The sequence below is a fragment of the Uloborus diversus genome, chromosome 6 (assembly GCF_026930045.1).
Source record: "Uloborus diversus isolate 005 chromosome 6, Udiv.v.3.1, whole genome shotgun sequence".
NCBI classification, from domain to species: domain Eukaryota; kingdom Metazoa; phylum Arthropoda; class Arachnida; order Araneae; family Uloboridae; genus Uloborus; species Uloborus diversus.
Genome location: NC_072736.1, coordinates 24038995 through 24060266, shown reverse-complemented (window position 1 = coordinate 24060266; position 21272 = coordinate 24038995). Strand labels below are relative to the sequence as shown.

The 21272-nt window shown below is 32.2% G+C and overlaps 1 protein-coding gene across 1 annotated transcript in view; it reads left to right on the top strand.

Moving 5' to 3' along the window:
- LOC129223847 (chromodomain-helicase-DNA-binding protein 1-like) overlaps nt 1–20170 on the top strand; it is a 68813-nt gene extending 48643 nt beyond the window's left edge. Inside the window, exons 28-35 of the mRNA XM_054858211.1 lie at nt 853–1035; nt 1369–1491; nt 2470–2648; nt 6232–6385; nt 10457–10620; nt 11845–12009; nt 14024–14143; nt 19049–20170. Coding sequence (XP_054714186.1) covers nt 853–1035; nt 1369–1491; nt 2470–2648; nt 6232–6385; nt 10457–10620; nt 11845–12009; nt 14024–14143; nt 19049–19334 — 1374 coding nt within the window. The 3' untranslated portion in view covers nt 19335–20170. The remainder of the gene's footprint in view (nt 1–852; nt 1036–1368; nt 1492–2469; nt 2649–6231; nt 6386–10456; nt 10621–11844; nt 12010–14023; nt 14144–19048) is intronic.
- The last annotated feature ends 1102 nt before the right edge of the window (nt 20171–21272 follow it).

Genomic DNA, 21272 nt, shown 5'->3' with positions numbered 1-21272 from the left:
CAAAGTCTGGTCTGTGCTAAGTCTATATTAGCTACCAGTTTGTTTGGCACTCTTGGCTTCCTTAAGAAGTTTTTCCATCTCCAGCTCAGTCACTCCTATGCTGGGCTGATGAGTGCTAATAAGCACGAAACTGCAGTCCTCGGCTGGAAATGACTGAGTTGGCAGTGTATTTCATGTATTTCTGCCTTAGCCCTGGCTAATGGGCAGTAATTTACTGAATATAAAATTCAGTATTTACAGTACTATGAGGCGAACCATTAAATTACTAAACAATCATTCAAACAGTGCAATTTAATGAAAAGTTAGAAAGTTCCATTAAGTTCCGTTAGATATTAGTCAAGTTACTGAACAGCAAACTACAGGAGGGGCCGCACAGGCCTCCGTCTTTCTAGTGAAAAACAGTTAATACTAATAGGTTTGTGGATGTAAAAGCTAAGTTTTATATCTTACTTATTTTAACACGTATATGCATATCTGTGCCTATATGTTGAAGAATGCTTAAATGTTTCTATTGTACCCTATATTAAACTTCGTAAATTTTGCTTTGAAACTTGTTAGTTTTCATCACGCTTAGCTTTAACATGTTAGCACTTCATTGCCATGTAAAGAAATTGTGTTATATTTTTGTATTATGTTAACAAATCAAAATTTTTAAATATTGATAGGATTGCAGTTGTATGTGGATTTTTTAAATGAATCTGTATTTAGATTGTTTCTAGAACAATAAGAAATTTTTTTTCATTTGAATTATGGTCTCAGAAGAGCACAATATTTACAACATTTTAGAAATAGGGTATTTTTCCTTCCTATACTTTTTTCATATCTCCTTAGCTATAAATTTATTCTTTTCAGACTACACAGGAAACTAAAGCTACTGCAAAGAAAGTAAAAGTAGAAAATTCTATTGTTGAGGAAAAAAATAATAAAGAACATCATGTATCTCCACCAAAGCCCCTTCCAGCTGGTGACATAGACACTACTAAGAAAAAAACAGAAAAACCTGAAAAATCCAAAAAGAAAATTCCAAAACAAAAGGTGAACTTTCCTTATCATAGACCTTCTATTTTTAATGCTAAATTGAAAATTTGGATCTAAGATTCAAAATTTCAAAATGAAGTTGACCTACTAATTATCTAAGTTTTTGAAATTTGACCAAATGACTTGTTTTATTGCTAGCACTAATAATTTATTTGTTCATACTTATTTGTTTCCGTAGACACCAAAAAAGGTGATTATCATATTATAAAAGCATAATAATATATTTTTCTTTTTATAAAATTGTTAGTACAGTAGAATGTTATCTTAGTTTGTCATGTTAGAAATGACTAGGACGTAGTTAAACATAAATATGGTTATTTTTAACATTAGGAAGGTCATCCAGATAAAGTTAAAGAACGTAAGAAGAAAGTTGTTCCTGTTATGCATTACACTGTTGCAGAACCTCAAGTTATTGACGAAACAGAAGAATTATCTGAAACTGTCTTCCTGGAGGTATATCACACAAATATTATTCATTAAACTGACTTTCAAGTTCTGTATTATATTGCTTTATGATTTTACTGTGCTGAATCTAAGAGCAATGATTGAAATTATTGGTTGTCACATAAGTTATTAAATGCAGAGTTATGGAATCTGGCTGATTTGAAGGCAAAGGAGTCAGAGCCGGTCATTTTCCGTCTACTAAGGCTGTGAAGTACGAATAATATTGGTTTTGGGGTGAAGGAGTCCAAGGTTTCAAAATTCCTGGAGTCAGTCTCTTTCCCTTCAACTCCACAGCCCTAAATAAGTGAACTATGTAGTTGTAATTTGGCCAGATTCTCTAATAAAACGTGTCAAGCTCTTACTGCTCAGCGAAGTAAATAATATTATTTTGCTAAAGATGAGGATGAACTTTTAATTAAGGCAGAAAAATGTTTGTCAAATATTAACTTTTTAATAATTTTCTATATTTAAATAATTTTTTTTTTTTAAATATTTTTCCAAAAAATATTTTTTTAGCAGAGGATGGTTTTTGACTCTGCCAGCTTTTTTTTCTCCTGATCTGCCTTAACTTTTTTTTTTTTTTTTTTTGAGCAATCACATTTCTTATTGTTCTCATTTGACAGTTTTGATGTTCCTATGATTTTATTTTCCCCCCTCCTTCCTCTGCAGCACCACCGTCGGACGGCCCCACTGGATGCTGCTCCTTCTAGAGAAGACTGTCTCCATGTAGCGTCCCACATGCATACACACACACACGCCTACATACATAAACCCACACTCATATTTGCGAAAAACATAATTTGAATTCAAGATGTCAAAATTCAAATTATTATTTTTTTTTCCTTGGTAAATCAACCTGACATTGACAAAACAGTCAGTTTTTGAGTAATTTGGGAATCCATTGAAAAGGAAATATGTCCAAATTATATTTTGTTCTTGAATCTTTTTTATTTTTGTTAGATGAAAATTTTTCTTTTTTCATCCTAGTGCAAAGAGCAAATGAGACCTGTTAAGAAATATCTGATGCGACTTGATTTAAAAGGTCTTGACTTGACAGAAGAAGACAAATCCAAAAGATTTGCACAGTACCTGTTGAAAATTGGAAGAAAAATTTCCGAAATTCTGAAAGGATATAAAGATCCTGAAAAAATTAATAAATGGCGCAGGTATGTAAAGTCAAATGTTCATTTTGCTCTATTTTAAGTAGTTTCTCTTCTAGCTAATTCTTTTAACTAAATTAATTGGTCTTTCCTATTTTAAAATTCTCCCCCCCCCCCCCCTACCCTAACCCTAGTAAAAAGAACCTAAGTAACCCTAAACAATGCCCCAACTAAATTTCAGTTATTTTACTCATAAATAAAAATAATCTTGCTAGTGGAGCAGTACTATTAATCATGGAGGTGATACAGTGAAACCTCTCTGAGCGGCAACCCTTCTGTTCCGTAAAATTTCGGCCATTCAGAGAGGGTGGCAGATTTAAAGGGTTAAATTTTATTTAATAATTTATTTTATTTAACTAGGGGCATCTGCTTGCTAACGCTCACAAAACCCCAAAGATTGCTTCGCAATCTTATTTGATTTGCAAAGATTTCAATCGTCAATCAGGGAGAAACAGATTAAAAATGTATTTTGAGCTCCCTTTAGATCAAAAAGCACCCCTTCCCCGGGTTTCAAAATAACTTGTACCAACTTGCAGAGCCGTAAGGGCTAAGGGGCTCCTGAGCATTGCAAAACTGCAGTTTTGTACATTTGAAAAGTCGCTTTCATATTCGTGGTCTCTAGTAATATATTTTATTTTCTGTTAAAATCAAAACAATTAACATTTAAATAAGAAAGAAGAAACATGCAAATCAAAAAGACGTAACTATTGCAACGCCAAATAAAACATCAATAATTTTAATGGAGATGAGATTCCTTTGGAGATAGAAACTTAGTTTTTCGACCATAGGTTGAGTTAGATCTGGAGTAAAAAAAGCCGCTCTTTCCAGTGGTGTCAAAAGGAAAACTGTGGGACAATTCCTTCGCTTTTTACTGATTTAGTGTCTAAATTTTAGCTAAGCCAAAAACAGTTTGAGCTGAAAACGCAAATTAATCCTGCCATATTTAAATTAGAGCACTGAAACAAATTGCGTAGAACACGAAAGGTTCTACCCTTTCCAAGGATGTATAATATTAATATGTGCAAGTAATTTTTCATTCCTTTAATAGGCAATTTACGCAAAATTTTAGCTTAAAAAATTAATTACAAAAACACTAATTCAAATTTTAAAAAATAAAACCCCAGGTGTACACCCTTGGGGTTCGAAGTAATTTTGTACAAAATTTCAAGGCTGTAGGTGCTATGGGGTCTTCTGGACGCAGGCCCGTCACAGAATTCCTTCCAGAATTTCTTTGAAACCTTACTTTTATTTACTATAAAGAGATTATTGTTTACATTTTTCAAAGAAAGGATGCAATTAGTGACTTAGATTTTTACTCTTCTCCAGCTATTGATAGCAAATTCGTTTTTCAGTTCAAAGGGTAAGTATCTGACCAATTTATTTGTCATTGCATCCAAGTTTCCGATGACTTTATTTATCATTCCTAAAATCACTTCATTTGAAAGTTTAGCTTGTTGACTTTACAAAACGTATTAGCAAATTGATGGTCAAAGACCAAATTAGTGAAACATATATAATTCACCAATCTCAAATTCATATTAGATTTAATTGAAAAACGCTTTTTTTTGCTGACTCGTTAATCAGAAGATGTTTCTCTCAGTTGGCACTGTAATTATCAAAGCAGCCCATGGCTGTTTTGTGCTGAAAAAATTTGAAATTGTATACCAATAATTCTCTGGCAGATTTTTCGTGCTCATATTGCTTAGAACTTCAACACATTGATTGAGATTCATATTCGTATTTTCTGAGACCTATGTATAGGTACCTAGCCTTTAGTTGGTGAGATTTTTCTAGTTTTCAAATGTTTCTATGTCAAAACCTAGGCAGATAATAAAGAACGTTATCTATGTTTACCATGTTGACCTTTATTAATCACTCAAAACGACAAGTGATGATTAAGTCTTAAAAAAATATAAAAAAAGGTAAATAATGGAATAAAAAAATTCTTTATACAGTTTCAGGCAGAGGACAACTTGTAGTCTCAGACAACAATAGGCCAGATCAAGTTTTCACTGTGTTTTCTAGGTTAAAATGAGGTGACTCATAGTTATACCCAGTAAGAGTACAGCTATGAGCCACGGGGAAAAAATTCCTCTTCCTCTTCTTCCCAACTTAGATTTTTTTTTAAACATTTCATTCGAAAGATGAGATGTATAGCTACCATTGCTTAAGTCCTCAAATTTCTAAATCAAAGATATACACCGAATTTTTCATTGAAAACATTGAAAAGTGGCCCATAGTTGGACCATTTTACGGTACTGTATCTTTCTTTACAGGACACAAATGACTGCATTCATCTTCTTGAGAGAAAAAAATCTTGCTAATGCTATTATTGCTTCAATGCACTTTTAGGTTTGACTTATTTTCTTTTAGACCCTGGAACGCCTTGAGCTATTCCAAACTAATTTTTTAATATCTTTATTTTTTAACAATTTTCCCATTAACACTAGCTGCATACACTTACATTGCCTTTTTCGAAATTCTCTTTAATTTGAGCAGCTATAACTTCACTGAAAAGTAATTTCCTTCTAACTTTTGAAGAAACTAATTGACTAGTTATTTGCTTGTTCTCTTTTTTCCCTTGGTTAAGGTGACTGTGTGTCCCCCCCCCCCCCTCTTCTATAAAGTTTTTGCTGGTATTTTCTTATGCACTTTTTTGCATTCATAAGTTTTTTTTTTTCCAATTGTGTATTTTTTCTCCTTTTTCTTTTACGTTCTTTCAGTCGTGACCTTCTATGAATTTTACCGTCTCCACTAGAATCAGGAACAGGAGGATTGTAACAAGCATTATCTTCCAATATCAGTTCAAAATTTTCCTCACACTTAAAAAAAAATATTTTTTGCTTCATTTTCACTTCATTCCTTTTTATGATTCTCCTCTGGTTTTGATCATTTACTTCATGTATTCGTTTAATTTTACCTGCCTTTCCTTGCATAATATCTTTCTCTCTCTTTATGCTTCTGTTCCTCATATTTTTGTGGACCATTCCTTATCAATTCACACAGTTTTCTCATGCAGTTCTTTTTCTTCTCATTTATTTCCCTTATTTGACTGATACTAGCTGGTCTTTTGCTTTTGTTTTTAATGCATTGGCAACTAATTTCAGGACATTTTTTCCCCCTTGAAAAAAAAAAAAAAACTTTAAGTCTTTGAAATATCAACCTATCTAGGAACTAATTATGTTAATAGTGCAAACAGTGAGCAACTTTCATGATCAGTATTAATCAAACATCAAGCTGTCTTGATTAAAATACAGCTTAAATTTTAGTTATTTGATGAATTTTAGCCACTTGGAACCAACAAACAATGTCTGAGAATTTTGCAGCAATGTTGAGATTTGTGCAATGTTACTGTGTGGTACTAGGTCATTCTTGGAAATAATACTTTTATCTCAATAAATTGCACAAAATTTTCCTGACTATTCCAACCTCTAATCATAGTCTTCTAGTGATGAGAAAATTTATTATTTTGGTAAATTTTATGAATGTAATATTTAGCATGGCTTGCCTTAGGGGCTCCTATCTGTTTTTAATATTTGCATATATGTTTAGAATATATATTTGTTCACTTTGCATTTTTTTCATGCAGCTCGTTATGGATCTTTGTCTCTCATTTTACGGATCAAAACGCGAAGCAACTGTACAAGATCTATCGCCAAGCACTAAAAAGCATGGAACTTGTACCTCATTCATCAGACCAAAAAAAACCGAAGGAAAAAATGGAAAGGAAATCTATACTAGATGTAAGTTGATTTACAGTTTGTTTGTACAGTCGCGTCTGATTATAACAAAGCCATATACAGGGCGTTCTGTTTTAACCTGCAAGACCTTTATTTTTGCAACTGTTAGTCCTAGATGAATACTTCGAAGTGAAAATATAAATGAGTCGGAAAATACAAAATTTTAACTTTTTATATGGGCCCCATTTCTCCTAACTTATATTTAGGGAAATAATATCCGTTGAAAAATAATTCCAACACAAAAAGTTTGAAATTAGTACAACCAATATTCACTGCGCTGTGAAACGCAGCGTTTAATGACTTAACGCCTCTTTTCACTCGCTGTCAATAACACCTTTTGGGAGAAAATATAGCAATTAACAAGTGTTTATAAAATTACATGTGTGCACAGAGTAGAATTTTTCAAATTATTCGAGGTTTTGTAGTGTGTTTTTGCGTATCACGACATAACATTTGCATTTATTTTTGAATAGCAATGAAAAATATAAATACCTTGGTTTTCTTACTTGGACAACCTGTCATTCTTCTGAAAGAACAATAAGTTCCAATCTCATGTTCTGTATGGTCCCTTAAAACTTAAAACTGGAATATCTCCTTCAGGGGCGCCGACTTGCAAAAATTATTGAGGGGGCTAGACGTCACCGGTGGTCCTGGGGTTATGAACTCCCACGCCCCCCCCCCCCCCCAACTTTTCCCAAAAAAAAAGTTCAGATATTTTGAACCTTGAAAATGCCAATTTATATATTTTCTGGTATATGTGATTTATACTAACAAACAATATGTGGCATGTCGTTTTCAAAGTCAATCTAAGAATTTGTATACAAATTTTCTGGTTCAATTAGATCATGTCACTTATCTTCAGTGTGGGACATTTTTGCTGTTCTATTTTGGGGGAAGTCGTGCAGTTCCATGGCTAGGCATTGATATAAGGTGTAGGGCACTTGACTTGCATGGAAGGGCGTCTAAATACAGCCTAAATACCCAGTGTGCCTAAATACAAAAAAATATTGGGAGGGTGGGGGGCATGCCGCGGGTTTAACCCCGGGAAATTTTCTAAATTGGAGATGGAGAAAGTAAGTTTTACAGTTTTTTAAGCATTTTAGAGTAATATATTATAAACATTAGAGCCCCGAAAACTCTACTCTCGCTAACTCGACACATGTTTTGGCTTTGAAAAACGAAAAACAAAAAAAAAAAAAGAAAGAAAAAGGAAAAAGAAAACCCCACATGTACGGTGTTTTCGTAAAAAAATAGTTTAATTTATAGTATAATAATTTTGTTTTTAGACTATTACAGAATAGTGAATTTATATATATATGAAAAGATTGAAATTATATTTAAATAAACTATCATTAAAAAAAAATAAAGCATAAGATATTGCTGTCGCACTTTGATTAATTAGTGAAATATGTAGCTAATTTAAGCTTGCTTTGAATAAGGCTCAGAGTTCATTAAATAAAAATAATATCCCACAGTTAATTTGTTTAATAAAGTTAACATAGCATGTAAATAGCGGGTTTTTATAGAGTCTTATACCCTAAAAATATTTAAGTATTTGAAAATAACTAATGCAGTACTATAGTAATACGGTAATAAAATAATACTAATATTTCGAAATTTTGAATCTAACATTCTGTATGTAGTTAATTCTCTATTACAGAGATTTTTAAACTTGCTTTAAATACCAATATTAGGGCTGTCTTTAGAAAGGTGCGAATGTCGACCGCCTGACTAGATTACTGAATTTGAAGTCGTTGACGTCTGGTCGAATATCCAATTCATCAAAAATATCTCGGTGGTTATGAAAGTTGTTCAATCGCATCCCATTGTTGATCGGACAGACTATCCGCAGGTTCGCACACTGGGACAAATTTAAGCGCTCGCAGCACCGTAACACTATCATTATTCACACCACTCGTTTTCAGTTAACCTGCTTTTAACCATAAAAATTATTTGTTGTAACTCATTGCTGAATGTATTTTACAAGGTACTTCAAACAAGGAAAGATTACTATCTTCAAACAAGGAAAATAAAAAATACTGAGACAAATTTGTGAGTTTAGAAAGCATTAAATAACTAATAATTTTCTTAAATTATTGGGGGGGCTCTGCCCCCTCAAAATTTTTTTTGAGGGGGCTCAGGCCCCATGGAGTCGGCGCCACTGATCTCCTTAAGTTTTGGTCGCACAAATGTCAAGTTTTTTGTGTTAGTAATAGTTTTCAATGGAGATTATTTCTCTAAATATTAGTTAGAGGACCTAGGTCCCGTATAAAAAGTAAAATTTCGTACTTTTCGACTCCTTTTTATTTTTGCTTCAAAATTTTCAATATCTTAACTCTGCTTATGATTTTGAACATTTTTGCAATCGGAAGTATACATCTAGGACTAACGGTTGCGAAAATAAAGGTCTTGCAGGTTAAAATGGAACAACCTGTATAGTACATTTGTGGATATAATGCTATAGCTTCAATTCTATGTCACATCTTACTGCATGTTGCAGTAAAGCCTCTCCTAACGAACAGCCCCCTTATGCATATAGCTTTTAATTCCACAACACAAAGGTATTAAAGGTAGTAATGAATTTGTAGCCTCTCTCATACGGACACTCAAACACGAACACTGTTTTAGGGGTCATTTGCATTGAGATATCTTTTTTGGGGGACACATTATTTCAAGATTAAAAATTAAGTTTCAAGAACGAAAACTTTAAATCTCGGAAAGTGTGGTGGAGTGGTGGAAAAGTACTTTAATGTGTGGGGAAAATTTAGGAAAATTCCTCCATTAGGCGGAGTGACAAAAGAAACCACCACTTCCAAAAAAAAAAAAAAACATGATTAAGTTGTTAAGCAAAAAAAATTTTTTGGTCATCAAATTTGAGTGCAACAGTGCACATGTCAATGTCGTACTTAAAAAAATTTTCTGGTCTAAGCACAAAAAATATGTGTAAGGTATAAAATTAAATTTTGTATGCTATGTGTTTATGCAAATATTTCATTGCATGTGGGCTTTTTTTTTTTTCTTGGTCAAGATCACAATCTTGAAAACAAGTGAAAATTCTGTTTTAATGTGTCTAAAAAATATTTCCTTTTATACTAAATTTTTTTTTAACGTTATCACAATATGGACTTTAAATATTCATGTGATAAATCTGCAGTAATTGATGTTTGTTCTGTATGTTTTTGGGTTATTTTGTAATGTCATGTATTTTTGATGTATGTTATATAGTCGCGTGTTTTGATGTATGTCATAAGGTCATGTATTTTTTTGTAGTTTTCTGGCAATTGTGATTTTGTCTCATTGATTATCTCACTGGTTTTTTTTTTCATTTGACATTTAAATTTTTGACTTACCCTTTTCTGTAAATTTTGATATGTTGACGGCATGAGTGTGTTGTTGTGGACTGCAAAATTTTTCTCGCGTACAATTCAGTTATCTTTTTTTCTGCCTTTTCAACCGTATCAATCACCTTTTTTTCTCTGCAATAGAAAGTAGTGCATTTTCGTTTTGTAGCGATAATTCGATGAAAAATAAACCTGAGCTTCTCAGCATTAATAAGTAAAGTAGGAAAATGATGACTAGAACGAGAAAGGGTTTGTGTTCGAGGAGCTGGTCATTCAGGTTGAGAGAACGCTTATTCTAGAAACTCGACCATTGTCCACAGAAAACAGCAACTGAAACATGCCTCTCCTCCCACATACCTGTGGTGAACACAACTGTGAAAATCACTAACAAAAGAGAGAACCCGAGGACACGTTATTTTACTCTAGAGCGCGTAAATGGGGGAGAAAAGGCATAGCTGTTTAAAAATTCGAGTTTTGAGGGATTGAAAATTTTTTAACTGAATGTTAAAAAAAATTGAGTTACCAAAACGAAGGCAAAAATAATTTGAGTTAAAGAGATAAAATTTTATTAAAAGTGCAATAAAGATGCAGGGAAATACTTTTTTTAAAAAAATATCGAAAATTTTGAGTTATCGAAGTTTAAGTCATCGCGAGTTGACTGTATATTTTTAGACAGGAAACTTTTTCTTATTGGTCTCAGGATTTGTGTTCATTAATCAAGCTATGTTTATAGGTTGGTTCGAAACAAGTGCCTGAGAAAAGTAGTAAACATCGTTCTGATAACTCTGGCTCTTCCAAAAGGCATTTGGATGAAGATTCTAGCAAAAGTGAAAGACCAAATAAGAAAAAATATTCAGATGGTCAAACAGATAGAAAAATATCTGAAAGAAGAGAAAGGTAAGTGTGCTTGGCTTCAATGTACTTGCTTCCATGTTGTTTTGGTGCAATTAAATATATTAGTACTATACACATAGACAGATAATTTTCAAAAAATAGTTAAAATGGACTTGGCGCGCTTCATGGCTAGACAATGTTGGTGCACGCCGTGAGCGGATGCATTTGCTACTGTGCAGATAAGTACATCGCCTAGTAATTTTTAAGTAATATCAATATTAAACAATGGTTCTTCATAATCTGTTGGTAAATTAATGAAAAAGTTATCCCTTGTTTTCATGGATACGTGATTGAAAGCAAAATAATCATGGCATTATTAAAAATTTTACCTACCCACTGAAAATTGTTTTACATTCCTGCAAATAGTTTCAAGTAGTGAGTGCAAATACTTTATATTTTTATCTTATCATGGCAAACCTCAAAATGTGCAAGTCCATCAAAATTCAAAAGTTTTAAAAAATCCAATACTTTTATCTATATATTAGATACAGAAGAAAGGCAAAACACTTTTCTGAAAATCTTCTGACTAATGATCAGTGATGTTCCCATCAATTTTTCTAAGGGTATACTCCCAGTAATCCATTACGCACAATGTGTGTAGGTGATCTTATACATAGTATGTCATAATATGAAAAATTATGAAGCTTGAGTGTATAAGCTATATGTCTTTAAAAAAGTTTGAGAGTATACGGCGTATATGGAGTATACCCTTTGGTAACACCACTGCTAATGATTAATCTGAATCGTAAGTATTAATCATGCACTGCTTGGTGATTTAGGAAAACATATAGTCACCTTAAATAGAGATGATAAAATAATAACATTGATAGCTCATGCAATGCTTATTCCATCAAGAAAATAAACATGCAAGAAATAAAAAACAATCTTAGTACTACAGCAAATAGACTTTTTCCTGTTCAAAATGATTGCTCACTTTTCTGTATTTCCTTCTATCTCTGTGTACATCACATAATTTATCAATGCATTTTCTCAATTGTTTCAATATGTTAATTTTTCAGCATTTTAGTTAAAAATTATACCAATTTTCCAAAAAGAAAAAGTATAAATACTTGGTTCATGTTGAAATTTTTGAGTTTTCAATAATGTTAAAATAGTGTATCTGTCCTATTCCAGTGTTTGTTTTATTAGCATATGGTTTTGTTAAGTATATAAATATATTGTTCATTTTTGAAACTTTCTTCAACAAATTAAATTATTCGCTTCTAGTTTTGGTGACAGCAGAGGCATTGAAAAGTCTCCTATGTCATCTCAAGGCTCATCTAACAGTTACTCGCAACCTCACCATGGGTATTCTAACCACAGAGACAATTTACCCAAAGGGAAGAATGAGAGATGGAACAACTCAAATTCTGGAAATTGGCAAAAAGACAGGTTGGTTTATTTGTCATGAAAAAGATGGTATTTTATATATTTCAGCCTATTTGTTCATACCAGTTTTTTTTTCCTTAATTATTATTATTTTCTTAGATGGATCTTTTGTAAAATTACTAATTGCATAAAAAGGAAAAATTTAAAAATTGGTTTATTTTGCCATTTTTTAAAATTTTTAATATTTTAACTATACTTTAAATTCTTAAAATAATTTTCAGTGTCCTTTTTATACATTATACAGTAGTACCTCCTTTAAGGGACACCTCTATTTAAGAGACAATTTTTCTGGTCCCAGTCCCTTTGAATAGGGACCTGAATGTATATACCTCTGATTAAAGGACACTATTTAAACAACAGTCGCAGAAAAGTGAAAATCCAGAGTCCCCCTCTGGATTTTCACAACATAATGCAATTAGTTGTTTTTTTTTTCCCTTTCAACTGAACTGAATTCATACCCTTGCCCCCCCCCTCCCCCCCGCTGAAAAACTTTGAAAATATGAACGAGCTTATATAATTCATCTTACTGCAGTTCGTTCACAGCGAAGTACCATTGTTTTTTATGATAATTTTTGCTTTAGGTATGACCTTGATTTCTGATCTTCTAAGTAAAAGGATTTTTACTTTTATTGCTTTGAGGTGAAATTATTTCCAAAACTACAATTTTAATTTTGTGTTCTGTATGTTTTCGTTCTAATGAACATAGACTAGTCAAATGTCAATCATATCGATCAATAATTCACTCTTTATCGGTCATGAATTCTATCAACTCTTTTGTTCAGTCTTAATGTTAACATAAACAGTTGACACTGAAACCTTTATGTGCCAGGGTGGGAAGAGGGGGGAGTCCAGATTCTTATGTTTTAGAAGTTTTCAAAATGCTTTCCACAAAAAAAAAAAAAAAACAGCTTAACCCAGGTCTTTTCCATTCATCAAATTTCTTCTTTCACAGCTTATGATATCATTTTAGTCAATGATGTAGAACAGCGGTTCTCAAACTTTCAGACTCTGCAGCCCCTTTCAGGCCTGCAGACTGACATGAGATTACCCCCTCTCCCTCCATATGTGCTTAATACAAGCAATCTAATTGGAAACTTGAGCTGTTATGGATAGCTGAAAACAAGTAAATAAGGAAAAATCTCGATAGTTTCACACACAAAATTTAATTCAACTGTTCAAAGCTTTATTTTCAACAACTTATTACTAGAACATTTGAAATCCAAGATGCAAAGTAGTAAATACAATTTTTGAGGTAATTTAGGATCCAAGTGAGGTTGGCGTGCACATTCAAAACATTAATGAGCAGGTTGACTTTATTTTATCTGATATACCCTAACACCCCTCCCCCTCCTTGCTTTGGTATTCTTTTGCACCCCCCCCCCCCCTCTTCGTAGGTTGAGAACCTCTGATGTAGAAGATAAATAATAAAAAACGTATTGCATGAAATGCATATTCGAACTGATTGCAGTTTAGAAGGTAATATAAAGATAAACATTATGAAGACATCCAGAATGCAAAATTTTTCCTAATTAATGGATAATTAATTTTTTAAGTACACTGCTGTGCTGTACGTTTTGCATTCAATTTTGTTCAAATTTATTGACTTACACCTCTTAAGAGTTACAAAAAATAAAACGGCAGACTACTGGTTCATGCATGGTCGAGCACTGGATTTCTACGGCCGACTACTGGAGCATTTTCTCGTATTAGCAATAGCTTGGTTTTGTAAATAAAAATGTTTTATTCCAGAAATAAGTTAGTGAGTCATTATCAGAAAGGTATTGACTAAAGTCTTACAATGTTTTTATTGTTGTATTGATTGCTGAAATTTGTAGGTTAACAAAAACCAACAACCGATCTCTTAAATGGCCGACTACGGGAGCATTCACCCTATATCATTTTTTACATTATTTGTATGTTTTAATTTGTTGTATTTCATTGTTTGTATCCCATTTCAAATTATATAATTTTCTCTATCTTTCTTCTTTTAATTTTCATTGTGCTTTCTTACTTTTAGGTACCCAAATGATTACAAAAGGGATCATTACAGAAACTATCCTAGAGAAGATAACAATTTTCAAAGGGGGAAACCTCATCGAAATGACTACCCTTATTCTCAGGATCGACATGGAAATAGGTAGAAAATATTATTCTTTGAAAATATGTAAAGCCTGAGATGAATAGTGGAAAGAGAAGGGGGGAGAGGCAGAAGCAACTCAAATCTGTATATTAGCATATTTTTAAATAAGCTAGGGACTGTGGCCCCCTCTTCTTTTTAATGTAGTAGGCATCGGAAGATTTGTTTTCTTTCTCCCTTAGTTGAAGTCACGTAAGAGAGCTGTTTTTTATTTTTGTAAATTACATTGCTTAAAATTGTAATTTTGAAATAGTCAAACTTGGTTAGTTTGAACATGTTTAAAAATTACTGCTAAGACAAACTATGTTTAAGAAGCATTAAAAGTCCTTTTGAGTTTGTTTCAATAACATTCTACTGTAATACAGAATTATAGTTGTTTCAATTATATATATTGCAAAGAAAATATAATGTGGATCAAGTCTTTATGTTTGGTTCAATTCATCTTGTTTACTATGGCGCACATTTACGTACGACCACTAAGCACTTGTGGTGGTGCATCTTTTAACTAATACATATTAGTAAATTTTATTGCTAAAATTTATTGCAACGCATTATCAGTCACTACAGCTGTCTGATGAGAACTGTTGAGTGTTGAAGATTTAAAAATTAAAAATATCATAACAACTAATAACTGCAATAAGCATTGCAGGCACCGGTTTCGAAGAACCCCGTTTTCAGAGCGAAACGAGCTGATGTGCGCATCACATGACTTCCTTTTACACCAATTCAATGTTATTTCCTCAATATTGCAATTTCAATGTGATTCAATAGTTAATTCTCTATCACCAACAGTGACCAAATTAAAACCAGATTAAAAAAAAATAAGTAAAATCGCCAAGTTGGCGACAAAACTTGTGACTAAAAGACTGCTGATATATATATCGCCAAATTACAACACCACTTGAGTTTGCATTGAAATTAACAATGATTTCCCCCCAAAAAGGTGCAAAAGACCCCTTTAGAAACACCCGAATGCAACCAAAGGAGAGGTGCGCAACTAGTCCCCACTACGATTCTATGTACCAAATTTCAATTTGCTAGGACATATCGTTCTTGAGTTATGCAACATACATACGCACATACAGACTACAGACGTCAATAGAAAACTCGTTGTAATTAACTCGGTTAATCGTGAAAATGGATATTCGGTCGTCTATGGCTAATTCTTCAAAAAGTGCATTTTATCTGTCACATGTCTTTTACAGTAAAAGCTTTAAGAAACAATTCATTTAACAATGATATTTAATTTCATCAAAAATATATCAATTTAAACCAGCCAACAATTTTTTAATGCTAATTTTTATTTTAGTATATTCTTGGTTCACAACATGTGAATTCACACACCTTGTGTGACTGTTTTTGTTGCTTATTAACTTGTTTAATTAAAAGTATATACTTATTTATTTCTTTTCACAAGTGTCTCAAATACTAATTGTTTAAGTATATTTAATTTTTTAACATTGTGTTTTAGTTCGTTTTAGAAGGACAAGGACACATGTCACACAATAAATTATCACCTCCGTTACCTAAACACAAAATGCCATTCCTCATTAACTCATGGCAGTAATGATATCAAATTCCATTTTCCATAATACAAGGGAGCTTCCTTGTTGATTTTCAGCCATAGTTGAAGTTGTGAGATTTTTGTTGAAAACAGAAGATGTGTGTGGATTTTACTTTAAAAACTTAGTGTGGGTACTCTGATTTCTCACCTCCATGAACTTAAATTTCAGGGATGTAAACAGGGTTCGTACGGGTCATGGAAATCCTGAAAAGTCATGGGAAAAAAATAACAGAATTTCAGACCTGGAAAAGTCATGGAAAATTGAAATTTTCAATTTATTTCAAGTCATGGAAAAATGTCCTGGACAAAGAGAAAGGAACAGTAACTAAAGGAGAATTAGAAATCTTGAGTGATTTATAAGTCAAGTTCATAAAAGCTATTAAAAGTGGAAAATTGAACGATCAAAAAATCAAATCGGAATTTGAAATCTCATATTGCATCCACTTCTGTCGCAGCCAATTGTCATTTTTGTGATGTGATTTTACTGCCTGTACATCACTTATTTTGAATTTTCTGTTATTTTCAACACTTAGGTTTTATATTCTGTAGTAGCAAAATTTCACGTTCTTAGTTTTGTCACGCCCACTCAAAAAAAAGCAATTCGATTGCATGCAAGTTCGATTCCATCACTTGTAAGGGCTTTAGTATTAAATTTATCAGAGTTTATCTTAATTAGTTGAATGTTTTAGAAAATAAAGATCTTAAGTCGGGCGATAGAATACAAAAGAAGAGGAATTCCAATGTTCTAAAACAGTAGTGCCCAACATACGGCAGTCAAAACTCACTGCTACGTTCAATGTCGGGAATTAAACGTGTTCTGGAATTTCTGAACCTGTTAATTTATATGCATTTGAAAATATGCAAATTTGCAAACAAAACAAATATACTTTTGAATCAGAAAATTGATTCATTACTGAATGGTTTTTTCAAAAAAGATCTGGTTTAGAAACATAAAGAAACTATGTGGCTTTACTTTAAAGAACCAAAATACTGTCAAGTTACGTGGATGATTAAAGGTGCTGTTGACACTAAAAGGTAACTTTTGAAGCAAATTTTTTGAAACTTAGTGATGACTCATTCAACTTTGGCCCATTCAATATCATTCCTCCTGTTTTTAAAAAAATATCAGACATTTAAGCATCATCATATTTGCTTCACTGCATTTTTACTTTACTTAAATTTATACGATAAAGACAAATAAGAATAGTTTAGTTTTTTAAGTGTGCACTTATATTTTTTCCATTACTAGTAAGTGCTTTAATGAGGCTGTGGCATTCATAGAGACATTTTGCTAATGCTCATTTCCAAATATTACCAAGTTTGAGATTAAATAGTGCTATTTTCTTGGTGTAACGAGGTCATGAAAATTTTCATTGAAGTCATGAAAAAATCTTGGAAAAGTCATGGAATTTTTTCATCCAAATAGAGTATGAACCCTGTAGTAAATTAATGTAAAAAAAGAAATGAACATGTTTTCATATGCTTAACATGTGCAGATTGTAGCAAAGAAGAAAAAACAATTTTCTATGAAAAATTTATCTATTAGGCCTATATTAATGGAAGGATCCTCACCTCCGTAAGAGACCTTATCAATGTCGTTATTTCTGAGGTGAAAATAAGTGATGGAGGGGAAATACATCAATAATAGGCATTCTACCAAAATTATAAATTGCCAGTATATCCTCAAATTTACTAAATACTATTTTTTAACTTACATTTGAAACTACTTATTAAGCGGTAATTTAATTAAGAGAGCTTAATATTATATTCCCGCTAATCATTAAAATAGCCGATTGTTTACACATCTAACAAAATTACTAAAAAGTTTTTTTTCTTTTTTAAAATTTTCCTGAACAAGGCATTTTTTAACTTTTTTTATTTATGAGTAAAATAATTGAAACTTAGCTGAGCCATTGTTTATGGTTACTTCTAGTAGGTAACACTTTCATGTAAGAATGAAAAAAAAAGAAAACAAAAGGTTTCAAAATTGAAAAATATTTGCATTCAAAAGTTACGCTTTCTGGAGAATGACCCCTATACGTTCTTAGGTATATATGAACGTGTGGTCGGGTCGAAAAAATAACTCAACATTCATTCAGGAGTGAGCAAAATGGAAATTAAGTCCGATTTTTGAGTGAAATTTTTTTCTCGAATACAATACTTCCTTTTTTATAAAAAGAAGTAAAAAAAGATTTCATAACAGAAAAGACGTGTAGCAAATCTTTTTGTCTGATATCTTTTTATCGATTCGCTCATTTTTATGCATTGAACGTTTCTTATTTGTACAATTTTAATATTGTTAGAACCTTAATTATCAGAAACTCTTTTAACCACAACCTTGTTTAACCAATTGGTGTTCTTTATTTTTTGGTAATTAAACCATACCACTTCAAGGTCACTGTAGGCAACTATTTCCATTATAGAAACCAAATTTTTTATTTGGATTTCGAATCACTTCTCTTCCGCAAGTCCATCAACAAATCTCTTGAACACTAAATATAATTCTAGTTTTTAAAATGCTGCTAAATTTGAGAGCGTTTGAATGTGAAAGTAAAGTAGAGTAACTGCACCAGTAACAGACAAGGGTCCAGTAACAGACAGTCATAATTTTACATTTAAATATTAAGAATTTCAGGCGAGTAAAACTGGTGTTGCTGTGGCTCATGAATGCAGTGCAACCATCTAGTGTTATCAGTGAATTGTATGTACCAGTTCGTATTTACAAGGCAGTGGTGGAAGGTTATGAACAGCTACCATGGTTTGCTGATGTTTCATGTACATTTAAATTAAATAAGGCTTTAGTTCTAAAAACAAAGAACTTTTAAACATTCTGAAAAGAAGAAGGAAATTTTGTCCATTACTCATCCTTTTCTCATCCTATCTGTTACTGGGTGTCATCAGATTTTTCAGTGTTTGTTACCTTGGGGTCAGACCTTTTTTTTTTTTTTTTTTGAAATTGAGCAAATAAAAATAGAATGAACTAATTCAGAGGATCCAAAAGCAGCCAAACCTTAGATGAGGTGTAGTTGCATGAGAGCAAAATAGTATAAAAATTCTAAATATATTAAAAGGTTCAGAAAATTGAGTTAACCTGAGAGCGATGTCTTAAGCCGATCTGTTACTGGTGTGTTTACCCTATTGTCTGTTAATAATTAATAGTGAGTAATTAATTCTTTATTTTGTAGCCATGTTTAAAATCGAAGATCAAGAAATAAAGTTAACTACACTATAGATAAAACAACTCTTATAGTTTACTATATTACGTCTTGTTGAAGTTGCATTGCATTTTCCGGCTAGTGTGATTAGTTTTCAAGTTTCTCATTTTCCTTTTCACTTTCCAGGTATGGTTCCGGTTCTCATGGCGGTGGATTTTCCCACTATGGAATGAGGCCTCCACCGTATGGAATGAGCCAGCCTCCACCGGCTCATTCAAACTACAACTATGGGCCCATGCCTTCCTCCATGCACTCACCCACCTCAATGGGTTCACAGCCCCCTCCCCCTGGACTGAGTGACCACTCTATGGACGCTTACAGTCCGTACCAAGGACACTCGGACTCTTGGCGGAGGAGAAGCAATGAACGCCATAAAGAACATAGTTCCGGCGATTATAAATCAAAAAACTAAAACTGCTAGTCATACCCAAATAATTCAAAGTCCTGCTTAACCTGTCTTGCTTTCAAAATACTGCCATTAGAGTGGTGAATTTTATGAAAAAGTTTTTTTAATTTTTTTCCATTAATTTATGCTGGGATTGGCTGCTGAGAGTACTTATTTCTTTAAGCGTACGAAAGACTTTTCTTAAATTTGGATTTGGAGTGAAAAAAAACCCCCTAAAACATGAACAATAATTTATAAGTTTTATTTTAGAAATTTTTCTCCTCTCCTTATACAAAATCTTATAAATAACTTGTGAAAAATTATTAAATTTTTAATCCCCCTTCCCCAAAAAAGAAATTTTTAAAATGAAATGTTTAGAATTGATTTGTTTTACATGCAGCTAAAAACTGAATTTTCCAACTGTGATATAAATTTGTTTTCACTTTCAGTTGATAGTGGATACATTCTTGGCATACTTTAAAATTCAAATTTATAGCTCTAAGGACATTGTTTTGAAACTGGTGTAAATAGTGCAGAACTTTTGGAATTGACTTCGACAAGTTTGCGCAATAAGTCATGATATTGTTTGAGAGTGTGTCATGAACTTTGTACATTTGAAAGCATTTTCTACAACTGTTTAGTTTGTATATAATCACAAAACCAACAATGATACTTTAGAACTGTGATGTTAATTCATACTGTTTCATTTTTGAAACGATTCTGTACAGATAAATCATTCTTCATTCCATTGAAGTTCCATATATTTGTTAGCATTCATGAAGTATCATTTGAAAATTATTCAGTGAAGTTTCTGTTAATTAGTGTAAATAATAAATTGTTCCCAATTTTTGTCATGTTTTATCAACCAAATATCATGTTAATAAAGAAAATTTATGAATTTTTTCAAGTGTATCAAGTTCTTTTTGAATTAAATTGGTTGAAAATAGTTATCAAAAAGAAAATGTTGAAAGCTACAAAACTAATAACTAAGTTTATTGGAAAATTTTTGTCTTCCTTATTTGTTTAACACGAAAAAAATTTCTACTTTTTCCAGCAAATTGGTAACAAAATAGCTTTAATTGCAAAATTAGTTGTTTTTTGTATGGCGAAAAATGATTACAGTCATCTCTGTTAATTGCTTGTGATAAGTATACCATTGCAGTAGAGTCTCTTAAACGGGAGTCCCCCTTTTACACTGAAAGGTGGCTAAGTTAACGGGCATTCCAGAAAAGGGCCACGTTTTCTGGATTTGGTGTGGTTATGAAAGGCCGGATTTTCGATAGTCTACTGCACTGGAATTTTCAGTCACCAGGGGGTTGTGTATATATATATATATATATATATATATATATATATTAGGGTGGTCCTTATTTTTGAAGTTGTTAATATTTTACTCGACGCCCCTTCAGTTTGTTCCATTATACAAATAAATGATCCTTGCAAAATTTTAAGTCAATCCATGAATATTAACACATGTCCCTAGGGCCCTCTTTTTTGAGTTTCAAAGAAAAAATTGCGGATTTTTCTCATTTTTATGTGAAAATTCTTTCATATTTACAGTAATTTTGAACCTCAGTATATGAATGGCCTAGGCTGTTAATGAATAATCTTTGACAACAACAAATTGCCTCCTCCAGGCTTTGGGGGGTTGATTTACAAAATATCCTGTGCATGTAATAGGTGTGGCAAATAGCGTTGCTAGGTTGCAATGCTATAAATATAAGAAATGACAATTGTATTTTAATTTTCTGTTCTTTAGTTATATATAAACTTAGTTTATGCAATTTTTAATTTAAAAAAAAAATAGAAAAATCCTTGATTACTCTAACATGAAAATATACTTAATTTTCCATATCTAAAATATAAATTAAAGAAAATTCCAGATTGGTATAATGTAACAATCTATACTTTAAACAAATTTTCTTCTATTTCAGCACATAGTCCTTTATTATCATCAAATTTATG